Source organism: Rhagoletis zephyria, unplaced genomic scaffold (genome assembly GCF_001687245.7).
Source record: "Rhagoletis zephyria isolate East Lansing unplaced genomic scaffold, Rhagoletis_zephyria_1.1 Rzeph_scaffold_00068, whole genome shotgun sequence".
NCBI classification, from domain to species: Eukaryota; Metazoa; Arthropoda; class Insecta; order Diptera; family Tephritidae; genus Rhagoletis; species Rhagoletis zephyria.
Genome location: NW_016157152.1, coordinates 544,914 through 560,080, shown reverse-complemented (window position 1 = coordinate 560,080; position 15,167 = coordinate 544,914). Strand labels below are relative to the sequence as shown.

At 34.5% G+C, this 15,167-nt stretch overlaps 2 protein-coding genes across 10 annotated transcripts in view; one reads left to right on the top strand and one right to left on the bottom strand.

The window, feature by feature from the left end:
- The window catches only part of LOC108371389 (syntaxin-binding protein 5-like), a 552,451-nt gene that overhangs the window by 48,637 nt on the left and 488,647 nt on the right, over window positions 1-15,167 (bottom strand). The gene's annotated exons all lie outside the window — the stretch shown is intronic.
- On the top strand, window positions 1,911-3,433 carry LOC108371477 (uncharacterized). Its single transcript, XM_017627051.1, has 2 exons — window positions 1,911-2,078; window positions 2,428-3,433. The coding sequence occupies exons 1-2, from the start codon at window positions 2,060-2,062 to the stop codon at window positions 3,027-3,029; spliced, it is 621 nt and encodes a 206-aa protein (XP_017482540.1). The 5' UTR covers window positions 1,911-2,059; the 3' UTR covers window positions 3,030-3,433.

Here is a 15,167-nt window from a genome sequence, read left to right as displayed (position 1 = left end):
CTATTCGAATCTTCAAATTTATTGTTATTAAACTGAAAGTTATTTTCGAGATAACTAGCAACTCTCGACAAAAAAACGTCAGCCTTCTTTTTAAATAATTTAAGCTCCATCATATTATCGCAAGGTACGTAACGACCCGGCGATATGCCCATTATCTGAAACATGTCAGCTATAATTAAATCATTTTTTTCTTACTTCTTACAGTACAGTTTAAGGAAGTTCCAACGTTATGTAAAAAGCTTAAGAAAATCCTAAAGTACTTTGTTTGAATTGAAAATTCATTACAAATTTTGAAAAATCAGGACATTAGCGTACTGATTAAAGAAATTAATAAAATCTTTCAGCTATAGCCGCTTGCAGCTCTTTAGATTTATCATCCTCGTCATCTTCAGAAGACGAATCTATCTCAAGTTGCCTAGGTGATATCCTACACTGAGCAGAAAATCAACCAAATATTGGTAAATATTAACAAATTCAAACTTGAAAAGGAATCAATGCGATTTTTGGATAATATTAACAATGCCTTGGTTGATGTTTACAACAATGATTTGGTAATATTAACCCCACCACACTTTTGTTTACATTAACCAAACTTTTGGTTGTCGATTTTTTCGGTTGAATACGCTTATGTTCCGCACTTTACAGATGCTTTTTCATAATTCGGAGATATAAAACAATCATTTTAACAAGTTGCCTCTGACGATATTTGAAACGTCATCTTCTGAATGTTAGCAAATAACAGCAAGCATCCCTGCACACTCAGCTACAACCGCTTTATAAATGAGTCTGCAAATTTTCAACTTTAATCAATTTTCTTCGTCGTTTGATTTGGTTCTGCATTTCACACAGGCTTTTACGTAATTAAGAAAAACCGAAAACAGAAACAAAAATAAAATTATGTATCGCGCTGATGGCATTCGTACTGCTGGAAGGCAACAAATAACAGCAAGCATTTTTGCACGCTCAGCCACTGCCATACGCACGAATTTGTTCTCAAATGTTCATCTTGAATCACATTTCTTAAAATCGGTTTATTAACCATGAAGAAACCAAACCATAACTTGGTTGAAAAAAACCATTGTGCTTTTCGCTCAGTGTAAGCAGCAAATACGTAATTTGGTTGGCGAACTCGTCAATCAAAAAATCGGGTGTGGATTGTATAAATGACATTAGTATACAGCCGTAACGTCAATTGACATTAAGTGACTTTGGAATTGATTAACCCTCTAAAAGTGAAGCATGTAATGGTAGAAAAATAAATTTTGTTATTTAGACTTAAATTTACAAAATGAATGTGTGTTAATTTCATCAAAGTATATAACCATCCAAACCTTCAGAAAAACAAAGACGTTAATACGCGTTTTAATATAGCAACAATAATGAGCATTTATTAATTCATTTATATAAGACTTACAAGCAAATACATCAACCAACAAATATTTCATTTATAAATATCAAATTCAATTCGATATAGTGCAATTTATTATATGAAAAATTGTGTCATGGCCTGCGATTATTTGCGCCTGCAATAAGGACACAAAAAAGTTGAGTTATTTGCCTTTGAACTTGTAAATAAGTATATTTGAGATATACAGTCAGTCAATAAAGTTTAGGTACAGCGAATTTTTTACAACACGGGCAACTATTTCTCAAATATTTTATTTTTTGATAATTTTTTATAAAAATATGGTTAATTCTACAACAAAAAACCCAAAAATCAGAGTTCCAAACCTTGTGCAAAATTAAAGAATTTTCTGCAAAATTTCATTCAAATATTGCACTTTTTATTTACAGCTCCACTGTGGGTACCGCCATTGGCCAAAATTAAAAAAATCAAATGTCATTAATCAAGAATTCAAAGTGTCGATAAGATTGTTCACACTCCCGCCAAACCAAAACCAAAATAAAAGTTAACGGATTATTTTTTTTCATTCCTTTATAGCCATTCAAACTTCACATATAATTTAACATTGAGCTCGCTTATCGGTGCAGTTTTTTAATGGAGAACTTGGGAAAGTGATAACTTTTGTTAAGAAAGTGTGAGCAATATTAAATTGTTATGGATATTAAACAAGAAGGTGAGTACTCTCTAAAAACATACATTTTATTGTTTAATAACTTAAAGCGTCAATGTAATAGCACCCCTGCGCGAAGCACTTTCTGTCATTTTTTTTAGCTTAGTCTAAAGTAAATTTTAGATTTAGATGGTTTGCCTCCGAGTGCCTTCTACAAATTCGGTACTAAAATGAAGAATATTGTTCTACCTTTTCATACAATAAGGAAGTTTCCTCCCGTTTTTTCCTTTTTCCGAGTTATGATAGATTAAAGCAGGGGTGTCAGATATGATTCTTGCTTGAGCAACTTTAATTCGTTATCACTGAAAGCCTTTTATATTTATTTATTTATATATTTTATATTTATATATAGGTGCTGGCTATCAATGCGTAATTACACGCAATTTTTTATTTGATAAATGGCTTGAAAGTCGAAAAAGTAATACAACATGGTCAACTCAAGCCAACCAAATCCTGGAAAACATCAAATGCAGTTGGCCTTATCAAGGTGTTGAGATTATTGAATTTGATCCCCTCTATGACCGAATTTATTTAGTATGCAAGAAGTTAGCAGAATTTTGGAAAGAAAATGCAAGCAGAAAAAATGCAATTATGAGAAATCATTCCTCTTGGCTTGGCAAATCTGAGACTGTCTTTTTAAGTTGTCGTGATGAAGATTATCCAAGTACATCACAACAACGAGGTCGTCCTAAAAAAAGTTTTGAAGAATGTTCTTCGCGGAGTAAACGAAGACGTGTGGCTGAAATTTCGAAATCCGACGAATCAATTGCCACAGCTTTGCGTAATAGTTCATGTAATTCGAATTTGGGAGAAGAAAACACGATGAGTGTAATGCCTTGTGAAGTACTGGCGCTTTTTGTGGAAGCAAAGTTTACAAAGAAGCAGTACTTACTTGTTCAGAATTTCGTCAAGACCAAGATTAAAAAAATGCACTGCCTAGCTACAAAATTATAAAGACTGAAAAAGAAAACTGCTATCCAGAATCCGACAAAATTAGTGTCACCGAGACAGGTGCCGAAGTGGACTTACAGACTTTACTTAACCACACGGCGACAAGAATTCTTACTTCGCAGAAAGACGTTCTTGACACTCTCAACAATGACTTACATAAAAGCCTACAGTTAGTAGGGAAATGGGGATTTGATGGAAGTACAGGCCAAAGCGAGTACAAACAAAGCTTTCATGATCCTTATGCTAAAGACAGCGATTTGTTTGTTACAAGTTACGTGCCATTGCAGCTCAAGTTAAAAAATAACAAAAATGAAGATGTTGTTGTTTGGAAAAATCCTCGACCGTCCTCAACACGATACTGTCGCCCATTAAGATTTCAATTTAAAAAAGAAACTACTGCTGTATCTGTTTTTTAAGAACAATATTACACTGAAAAAATAAATGCCTTGCAGCCTTTAACTATAACTATTAATGATAAAGAATGGACAGTCACTAACAACTTACGTTTAACTATGGTTGATGTCTCGGGTTGTCACTAATAAGGACCTTTTGAATAGACTTCTTTTAACTTCCGACCCACTTATTTCAAATGTGAGAAAATTGCTTACTAAAAAAAAAACATTTTTATCAGAAAATGCATTAAAATTGTTAAAAATCTAATTTACCAAACATATTATTTTTGTGAGAATTTGTTTACATTTTCTTTTTTATCTTGTAAGTTAAAACAAATAAAAATAATAATAATAAGTGTTTAATTAAAAAAAAAGCTTGTGTTATATTTTTGACCGCGTTTTGGGCGGGAATGCATTCATTTAATTTATTTTAACATTTAAGTTTAGCATTTCTTGGGATGTTAATGGGATAGTGAAGTAAATATATAGCCTATCCTACTCAACTGTCAAGTGTCAATATTTTGGTCCGATTTCTGAACAATTGTATACGCTATTTTATCCTTACTAAAAACGGTGTTCTGCCAATTTTTTTCAAATTTCTCTGAAAATTAACCATTTTATTCATATTTTAAATTTAAGGATATATGGGAGGTGGGCGTGTCCTTGGTCCAATTTTTTCGAGTTTTTGTGGATAATTAATTAATTTTTTTTTTAAAGTAAGCCTGCAAAATTTCGTTGCTCTAGGTAACCTCCTTCTATTTTTGGCCGCCATCTCTATGAGAAGGATCCACTGTGCGTTTAGCCCATTCAACAAAGTGCAAGTTTGAGGTAGGTAGGACTTACCATTGATTTTTAGCAATTTTTTTTTGTTGAAAGTGTCGCTCATTTTCTCCATATAAAATAATGTTTGATAATTTTTTTATATGAAAAAAAAGTGCGACACCTTCAACAAAACAATTTCCCAAAAATCAATGGTAAGTCCTAGCTTCCTCATACTTGCACTTTATTATACTTAAATTGAATGGGCTAAAAACTGCATACTAAATTTTTTTTTTGTAGAGAGCGTAAATAAAAAGTGCAATTTTGCACAAGGTTTGGAACTTTGATTTTTGGGGTTTTTGTTGTAGAACTAACCATATTTTTACAAAAAATGTGCGAAAAATAAAATATTTAAAAAATAGTTGCCCGTATTGTAAAAAATTCGCTGTACCTAAACTTTATTGACTAACTGTACATATGCCATAAAAAAAATTGAAAAATATTTATAAAATATGTAAACAGCGGATTTAGGTAATATTTTTTTGAAAGGGGGCGGTTGGGGATTTGTGCGTGCGCGAACGGAGCGACATATGTATGTTAAAAGTGGATTTTGTCCATATTTTTTTTAAAAAGCACTAACGGCCAAGGAGTTTATCGCGCTTTCGAAATGGTAATATTGTTTATGGACGATAAGAAATAGTGTGCATGGACGATATTTCCGCCGAGATTATTTCACATCAGCGTAAAGCTTACACGATTTTTAAAATGTTCTAAATTAATTCACTTTTCAACTATGCATTAATATCAGAATCTTAAAAAAATATTTTTTTGATCTTCTCCGAAGTGAACTAAAGTGAATGGCATTATTTCCACAAGTCTTCTAACATTGACTCACTTTTGGCCTGTGTGCTAATGTCATTGACACGCCACTGTAAATTTATGAAACATTTTCTCATATTTAATACCTATGCTTATATTATTTCATAAGCAAACATATTTGTTTAGGCGATTTTCATGACACTTTTATCGTAACACCTTTTTGTGTATACTCGTAGATTATAGAAGTTACCTTTTCAAATTCATGGCTTATGTGTATTTTTACAGTTTTTAAATTGCTAGAATACAAGTATACATAGTATCTATTGCGTCCCCTAAGCACCTTCGCCATATAGGGTTGTAGTGGATTATCAGCATAAAAGTATGGTTACATATACAAATAATCTCAATCAAAGCTCGTTTGTTAAACACCCCCTTTACACAGGAAAATCTCAGATTACTAGCCGTCAAATTTGTGCTTGTTATTCTCACAACTCAAGGAAAAGTTAAGTTTCTTCTCTGTGCCACCGTGATCAGTTTTTCTGCTATATTAAGCAATTTAAATATATTCAAACTTAATGCTTTATTAAAAATACCTGCAGATGCGAATTCGGATGTCAATTATTTTTAATAAATAATCTAGGTGAGTAAATTATGTGGTTTAGGTAAATAAGAAATGGAAAAGTTAGTAATTTTTAACTCAACTTTTTCACATTCCATTTTATTCTCATTTCGCTGCGTCCAAATTTTCACAATTATCACAAAATTAAAATGAATGTTGTTGTTTTCGAGCGCAGTATTGGTATAGTAAAACCGTTCAAAATTATTTGGTGTGTTTTTCTGCTAAGTAATAAAAGAAAACAGGGCATTTAATCATAATAAGCCATTTTTTGAAACAAAAAATTAGTACACTTATCCAAGAAAAAGTAAAATAAAAAGTACAGATGCATCCTGTTTTTTCAACAGACCTTTGCCAAATAATATTCGATAGTTACATTATTCTTACCTAATTAAAGATTATCTTTTAACGAGCAAATAGTCGATTCTCTTTATAGCTAGACCTTGAACATTTCCGCTGGAATAACCTATTGCACGAACTTCTTCTTCTTCTTATTTGGCGCTGTAACCGCCTAAGCGATTTTGGCCGAGTTCAGCAAAGCACGCCAGTCATTTCTCCAAGTGAAGCCAAGTCCTTCTCCACCTGGTCTTTCCATCTCAGTGGGAGCCTTCCTTTACCCCTGCTACCACCAGAGGGTTCCGAGTTGAATACTTTCAGAGCTGGAGCGTCGGTGTCCTTTGGGAAATCAAGTTTGAAAGTTTTTTTTTGCGAGACTTAGCTCTACAATTGCAAAATATTTACTTTCCGTGTTCGCATGGTATTCTGGGTTTTGGTATAACATAGAAAATCCGAAGATTAATCAAGTCAACCCAATAACTCTAAACTGATAAATTTGCACATTCATGCTTCTGGCATAAGGATGACGATATGTGAATTAAAAGCTTTAAAGGCGTGTTTCTCAGGTTTTCGGTTTTTTGAGTTATGACAGTATTGAAGTAAATGAGCTTTATGTTCATTTTCATAACATAGATATTGGATATTGAAGTTATTCGAACGTTCGCCACAATATTTATTGGGTAATTTTAAAAAAAATTTACTTAAAGAAGTTCTTAACTCGTCGATACTTTCCGGAATTCGCGATATTTACTCAGTACTTGTGAAAAAGTATCGAGTTCTCGATACTACTCAGTACTCATGAAAAGTATCGAGTTCTCGATACTACTCAGTACTAATGAAAAGTATCGATATTCTGTACTCGGTACTCGTATCGTTCTATCACTAGTCATTCCCCTTGCATTCTATTTGATACACCACATTATGATGTTGTTATTTCGGAATTCTGTCTTTTGTTTTTGTGAACAGTTTGCTTATTGTGTTGTGCGGTCTGTGAGCATATATAATGTCTTCGTTCTTTATTGTTCTCCTGAGCGCCTGGTTATTTGTTAGTCCAGGTACGTAAGTAATTCCAATGTACTTTTTATTATTAGTGTGTTTTGCCTGAAATTCTTTGTTATGATTTGTTTGACTACTTTTGTTTATCGCTGTTTCAATTAAATTATTAACTAGCACGTTCGGGTAGCTATTTTTGTGCAGTATGCTTCTAATTTTATTTCTGTTCTCCTCCGCGAACTCCTTGTTGCTGAGTATGTGTACTTTCTTGATCAGGCTAGCAGCGGTGTTGATTTTCTGTCTACATGGGTGATTTGAGTGATAATTAATGGCTCTACCCGACGATATATGCTCACAGACCGCACAACACAATAAGCAAACTGTTCACAAAAACAAAAGACAGAATTCCGAAAGAACAACAACATAATGTGGTGTATCAAATAGAATGCAACGGGGAATGATACAGAAAGCTGTAACAAATGCTACGTAGGCACAACAAAAATATCATTGGGTACAAGAAGTAACGAACATAGAGCGGATGAGAGAAACCAAAAGATGACAACAGCACTTGCACAACACTTGACGAAGCACAAACACTCAGGTTGCAAACAGAGTGGAAGCGAAGCCGAAGATGAAGACGAAAAACAGTGCAGTAGTAAACATGTGAAAGTGATCACAGTACAAGCAAAGACGGAGACGAAGATGAAGATGTTGCGCAAGCGGTCAGCTTGAAACAGTGCGGTACTGTTTTCAAAGACGAATCGCTTGCTGTGATGAGTTGTTTACAATTTATTTAACTGTTTGCAATTGTGAAAAAACGCGTTTTTTAAGAAATTGGCTAAATTTTTGGCAAAATGTAATCAAACGTATTAATTGGCATTCTTGTATATTCGAAAAATATCTGTCCATCTTGCCGTAACACATAATTCAAGTGGCGAAATTCTCCAAAAGTTGTCCTATACAAATTATTTCATGAATTGCTGTTTTTTCTTTATTTTCTTTTGATTTTATCTAAAAAAGGGTTTTATTTAGAAACAAATCTTCATATCATTCATCTTCCACTATGTACACTCGCCAGCTTGCCCGCAACGCAAGCAATTCGTCTTCGGCTTCGTCTTCATCTTCGTCTTCGGCTTCGCTTTCACTCTGTTTGCAACATCGAAAGAGGGGTAAAAAGGATAATGATACTAGAAAGCCTACGTATACAACAAAAACTAGAAAATGCGATTAACTTTAAAGAGGACTTGGACAACACAAACAATTTTTATGCAGCTGTAATTAATATTAAATATAAATAACAGCATAGGGTTAGAATTTTATTATATTGTGCCAAAATACTTAATTGGCAATAACAATATTTATGTGAATGTGAGTTTAAAGTAAAAATTAATGTAAATTATTTGTCGTTAACTATGTTTATTGTTCTTGTATCAGCGAATATTAGTTGCTAATCATGTTTATTGTTTATTTGCTTTTATGTTTTGAATAAAGACTCCCTGATGAAGACGCGACAGCGTTGAAACGCGTAGGAGTGAAAAAGGAAAATTTAATTTATTCGCTGTTTTCTTTCTGTTTAAATTAAGGCATCCTTATGAGCCATACTTTTAGCTTTATCGTACTTCAACTAATATATATTGATCATCACTTTCTGTGCCACAAATCTTGTTCCATTATTAATATAAGGTGGATTAAGGTAACGATAGAATTTTCAAATTAAAATTAGTCTACTACGATACACTCCGTTTAGCTGCCTATTCGCTTAGCTGTATTAGTGTAGCTGCACTTTTCCGGTAGAATGCGTATTTCAGAAGCAGCTTTATTCATAATACATGAACATGTTTCGTTTAACAGCATCGCGGGATCAATAAAATGATTTAATATTTCCATTTCGAAATGGTCTAAAGAATGCAAGGCTTCACAAAAACACAGTTTTAAATATCCAAGTGGTCTAATAGACAAATACATATGTATCGCCCTTTTACAAACTCATTTATATATACATACATACTTTATTCTAAACACCTCCCATATATATGTCTGCATACCAAATTTCAGGTTAATGTGACTTTTGGTTCCCAATTTATGGCTGGTTAAAAATTCCACTCCTATGGGATGTGACACGCCCCCTTTTACAAACCCATTTATATATACCTTACTATAAATATTTACCATAGATATGTCTGCATACCTAATTTCAATTTCATGTGACTTATGGTTTTGAAGTTATAGCTGACTAGCAAATGCCCGCTTGCTTCGCGGCGCCTAATAAGATCTTTTGCGTTGGCCAATTTAAAAATTGCGTTTAAAAGCAAAAGCAGTCTGTAAAGTACAAATTTTTAGTTTAAATTGAAACGACTAAAAAACGGAATCCTCCTCACACATATGCCATGAACAGTAGCGTTGTGAGATCTCCGCCAATCGTAATATTCTTCTATGATCCTGCAACTTCAGCATTGGTCCGGTGTACCATGTAAGCTAACAAAAGTCCTTATACGGAAACTCAAGAGCACAGATGAGCGTTTTCAATTATAGGAAGGCCAAGAATCCTCGCTGCCCCACAGGATGAAAAGTTTTCGCGTACATTGGCTAAATGAGTCGTGTGATCTCATGAATATCGTTCAAATGAAGCCATTGATATACCTATCGTGATCCTTCTTGGACAGATGTATTCGAATCTTTCCTTGTCAATTCGCCACTTTTACAATTCGTCTTAATATTTATGAATTGGTTTCTTTGAGTCTTACTACTGTAGTAACGGCAGCCGCGAGCAACTTCGTAAATCGGAGGTAGATGCAAGATCACGCTTACGCAGTGTGACGGTCAAAGCAGAACAAACCCCGTGGGGGTTTCTATATATTTCGAGTGCAGCGTCATCCATTGGGTCCCTTTGCTTGTCATGAAATGAATACGAATTATGAATTCCAATCAGATTTTATAAAAAATACGGATTTTCTAAATACCTAAACTCCAGGGGGTCGATTTTTGGCAAAGGAATTTTTCATCATACAGGTAGTCACGCTGCGAATTTGACAAAATCTGTTAATAAATACGACTTTTATAAGTAACTCCACTCCAGCGCCACCAGCGTGTTTTCTAGTAGCCTATAATAGAACCTCCGACAATTTGACTGGGCTCTATTGAGTGATTTTGAGTTTAGTCCGAAAAACGGAAAAGGCTATCATTTTGTGTATGTAATCTTCATTATCCTGAGTTTCGCCCGAAAAAAAATTCACGAGAAAATTTTGATTCCCTCCATAGTAAGTACATGGAAACCAAAAGCGAAAAGTGAACCGGTTCAGGGAAGATGAAACTCATGATAAGGCTGAATATGTCTCGAATGAAAAAAATCATCATGAAAGTAATAATCGTTTCGAATGTGTATTAACGAAATAGGTTCATAAATACGGCTTTTATAAATAACTCGACTTCAGCACCACCTAGCGGGTCCATTTTTCGCAAGCGCTTTTTTTATTATGCTTACGAAATCGGTTCATAAATACAACTTTTATAAATAAGTCGCCTCCCGCGCCACCTAGCGGCTCCGCTTTTGGTAAACGTATTTTCCACTATGCTGAAACTATACCTTTTGAATTTGAAAGAAATCGGTTCATAAATACGACTTTTATAAACAACTCGACTCCCGCGCCACCTAGCGGGCCTATTTTTAGTAAACGTGTTTGCCATCATGCTGGTAGCTTACATTTTGAATTTAAAAGAAATGGGTTCATAAATACGATTTTTAAAAGTAACTCGACCCCAGCGCCACCTACCGAGTTTTCTGGTAGCCTATAATAGGACCATATATGTAAGGTATAACCTCTGAAAATTTGACTTAAATCTATGCAGTAGTTTTTGAGTTAACTCCGAACAACGAAAACGGTTATTTTATATATATAGATGAAAATTTCCACCTGGGATGTGCCACACCTCCTTTTACAAACTCATTTATATATATTCTATACTATACTATAAACATCTAAGATATGACTGCATACCAAATTTCAATTTCATGTGACTTAAGGTTTTGAAGTTATAGCTGATAAAAATTCCCACCCCTATGGGATGTGCCACACCTCCTTTTACAAACTCATTTATATATATATTTCTATAAGCGCCTACCATATCTATATGGTTCCGAAGTTATGGCTAATAAAAAATTCCACACCTATGGGATGTGCCACGCTCCCTTTTACAAACTAATTTCGTTATAGCCCGCTATAAGCACCTACCATAGCTATGCCTGCATACCAAATTTAAAGTTAATGTGACTTATGCTTTCGAATTTACAGCTGATAAAAATTCCACATCTGCAGGATGTGGCCGGCCACGCCTACTTTTAGAAATTCCTTCTTTTATACCTTAATATAAGCACCTACCGTAGATATCTCTGTATACCAAATTTCAAGTTCATGTGACTTTTGGTTTCGAAGTAATAGCTGATAAAAAATTCCACGCCTAGGAGATGTGCCACGCCCCCTTTCATAAACTCGTTCATATACACTTTACTATAAGAACCTACCATAGCTGCGCCTGCATACCAAATTTCGAGTTCGTGGGGCTTATGGTTCCCAAGTTAGAGCTGATAAAAAATTTCACGCCTATGCTCTGCCTGCAAACAAAATTTCAAGTTCGTGGGGCTTATGGTTCCTAAGATAGAACTGATACAAAATTTCACGCCTATGTGAGGTGCCACGCCCCCGTATCGAATCCCAATTTTTTCCTCCCTATTATAGGCCCTGGTGTCATGGCAATACTCTGTCAAAATTTCATCCGATTCTGCCGTCCGTTTAGGCTGCAACCTGGCACATACATACGTACTTCCGCGTAGATATCTATCCTTCTTCCAGCTTAAAATAATTTTTGGGGATATCTCGGCCAAAGGGCCACCTATTGCGTAAGTTTTAACTCCAAATATTTACCAATTGGCTAATTGTATTCTAATTATGCGCCAGATCGGCAAAATAATGCAGTTTTTAGGAATATTCCGACCCTAGTGCCACCTAGCGAGTGCATTTTTGGTCAGAATATATTTATTTTGTAGGTGCTGACACATGTTCCAAATATAAACCAAATCGGTCCAGCCGTTTAGTAGTTTAGTGACATTAATTACACGGAAAACTCTATGAAATTGTGAAATCGTGACGTCTCAACATCCTTCATTTTTCTGCAACAATAACAAAAAGTTTCAAATTTTTTTAAATCGAAAAACCTTCCACACAGAAAGTCCTAAAAAGTACTTTTTACAGAATTGAAATCGGTTCAGCCGTTTGGTCAGGCATCGCCGTCATACGGAAAACATTTCATTTTTATATATATAGACTAGCAGAGCACCCGATGTCGTTCGGGGTAAACAAATCAAAACATAAAACAGTAATACAAATAATCAGTTCAGCATAAATTAGAGGATAAAAGCTATTTTCTTTCTGTTTAAATTAAGGCATTCTTATGAGCCATACATTTAGTTTGATCATACTGTAACTAATATATATTGATCACCACTTTCTGTACTACAAATCTTGTTCCATTATTAATATTAGGTGGATTAAGGTAACGATAGAATTTTTTGAGTCTACTATGATACATTCCGTTTAGCTTCCTATTCGTTTAGCTGCACTTTTCCGGTCGAATGCTTATTTCAGAAAGAGTGTTATTCAGTATACATGAACATGTTTCGTTTAACGGCATCGCGGGATCAATAAAGTGATTTAATCTTTCCATTATAAAATGGTCTAAAGACTGTAAGGTTTCAAAAAATTACAGTTTTAAATATCCGAGTGGTCTAATAAATGAATACATATTTATCCCCCTGGATACCAAATTTCAGGTTCATGTGACTTATGGCTCCCAATTTATGGCTGGTTAAAAATTCCACTCCTATGGGATGTGACACGCCCCCTTTTATAAGCTCATTCATATATACCTTACTATAAACACCTACCATAGATATGTCTGATAAAAAATCCCACGCCTATGGGATGTGCCACGCCCCCTTTTACAAACTCATTTATATATATCTTATTATAAGCACCTATTATAGATATGCCTTTATACCAAATTTAAAGTTCATGTGACTTATGGTTTCGAAGTTATAGCTGATAAAAAATTCCACGGCCCACTTTATTAACTCATACAAATTCACCTTAATATAAGCACCTACCGTAGCTCTGCCTGCATACCAAATTTCAAGTTCATGGGGCTTATGGTTCCCAAGTTATAGCTGATACAAAATTCCATGCCTACGGGATTTGCCACGCCCCCTTTTATAAGCTCATTCATATATACCTTACTATAAACACCTACCATAGCTGTGCCTGCATACCAAATTTCAAGTTCGTGGGGCTTATGTTTCCACAGTTATAGCTGATAAAAAATTTGACGCCTGTGGGAGGTACCACGCCCCCTTGTCGATTCCCAAATTTTTCTCCTATTATAGGCCCAGGTTTCATGGCAATACTCTGTTAAAATTTCGTTCGATTCTGTCCGTCCGGTTAGGCTGCATCCTGGCACATACATACATACATACATACTTCCACAAATATATAGTAGATATCTATCCTTCTCTAAGCGTAAAATAATTTTTGGGGATATCTCGGCCACAGGGCCACCTATTGCGTAAGTTTTAAGTCCAAATATTTATTTTCAATTGGCTAAATTGTATTCTAAATATGAGCCAGATCGGCAAGAAAACCCAGTTTTTAGGAATAATCCAACCCTAGCGCCCCCTAGCGAGTGCACTTTTGGTAAGAAAATTTCTTTTCTAGGTGCTGACAAATGTTCCAAATATGAACCAAATCGGACTAACCGTTTAGTAGTTTAGTGACATTTAATGTACAGAAAACTCTATGAAATTGTGAAATCGTGACGACTCGGCATTCTTCATTTTTCGGCGCCAACAACAAAAAATTTCAAATTTTTTTAAACCGAAAAACCTTCCACACTGAAGGTCCAAGAAAGTGCTTTTTACAGAATTGAAATCGGTTCAGCCGTTTGGTCAGGCATCGACGTTATACGGAAAACATTTCATTTTTATATATATAGACTAGATCGCTCTTACCCGCTTCGCTGAGTGTATGAAATTTCTACGTGCTATATTAGATGTAATTTATTTTAATTAAACTCAACATACTGGAGTCCCTGCTATACATATGTTGCTTAGAAATAAAGCCTTTTCAAGACTCTTCCGATTAAAACATAGATTGTAATAACTCATTAAACTTATANTATACGGAAAACATTTCATTTTTATATATATAGACTAGATCGCTCTCACCCGCTTCGCTGAGTGTATGAAATTTCTACGTGCTATATTAGATGTAATTTATTTTAATTAAACTCAACATACTTAAAATATGCGAAAATCAGGCGATTTGATTTTATTTAATATCTTCAAAATATTTTCATACTAAAACTATCTTAAACCTCTCTCTTACGATACTTTTTCATACTTATGTACATTTAGTTTAGAAATGAAGCCATTTCCAAATGATTTCGATAGATATCCATATTATAATAATTCATTGAAATGATTGAAAATTTTCAAATTTACTTTTTATACCGTTAATTCCTATAATTCAAGTTGAATTTGAATTTTCAAACATGTGGGGACTGCACTGCTATACATATGTTGCTTAGAAATAAAGCCTTTTCAAGACTCTTCCGATTAAAACATAGATTGTAATAACTCATTAAACTTAAATATAATTGTATTTGAATTTAGATTTATAACAGGCGGCAATCCTCTTCAAAGACCTCAGTTTAAGCTGAACATTTCTACTTTAAACTCGACTTTTAAAACGGGTGGCAACCCTCTTCCAATTATTTTCCTACTAAAACCCTATTAAATCCCTCTTGTCTGACGTCACTATTGTGATACATATTCCAATTATCAAATTCCTTTAATTCAAGAAGAATTTGATTTTTCAAACAGACGGTAACCCTCCTACATGTAGTTTAGAACTAAAACCTTATCAAAAACTTTTGATTGATACCCATATTGTAGTAATTCATTTAAATTAAATGAATTTAATTTGTAAACGGGTGGCAACGCTTGTAAAACTTCTTCTTCTTCTTTTTTGGCGCTGTAACCGCCTAAGCGATTTTGGCCGAGTTCAGCAAAGCACGCCAGTCGTTTCTCCTCTGTGCCAACTGACGCCAATTGGAAACGCCAAGTGAAGCCAAGTCCTTCTCCACCTGATCTTTCCATCGCAGTGGGGGCCTCCCTCTTCC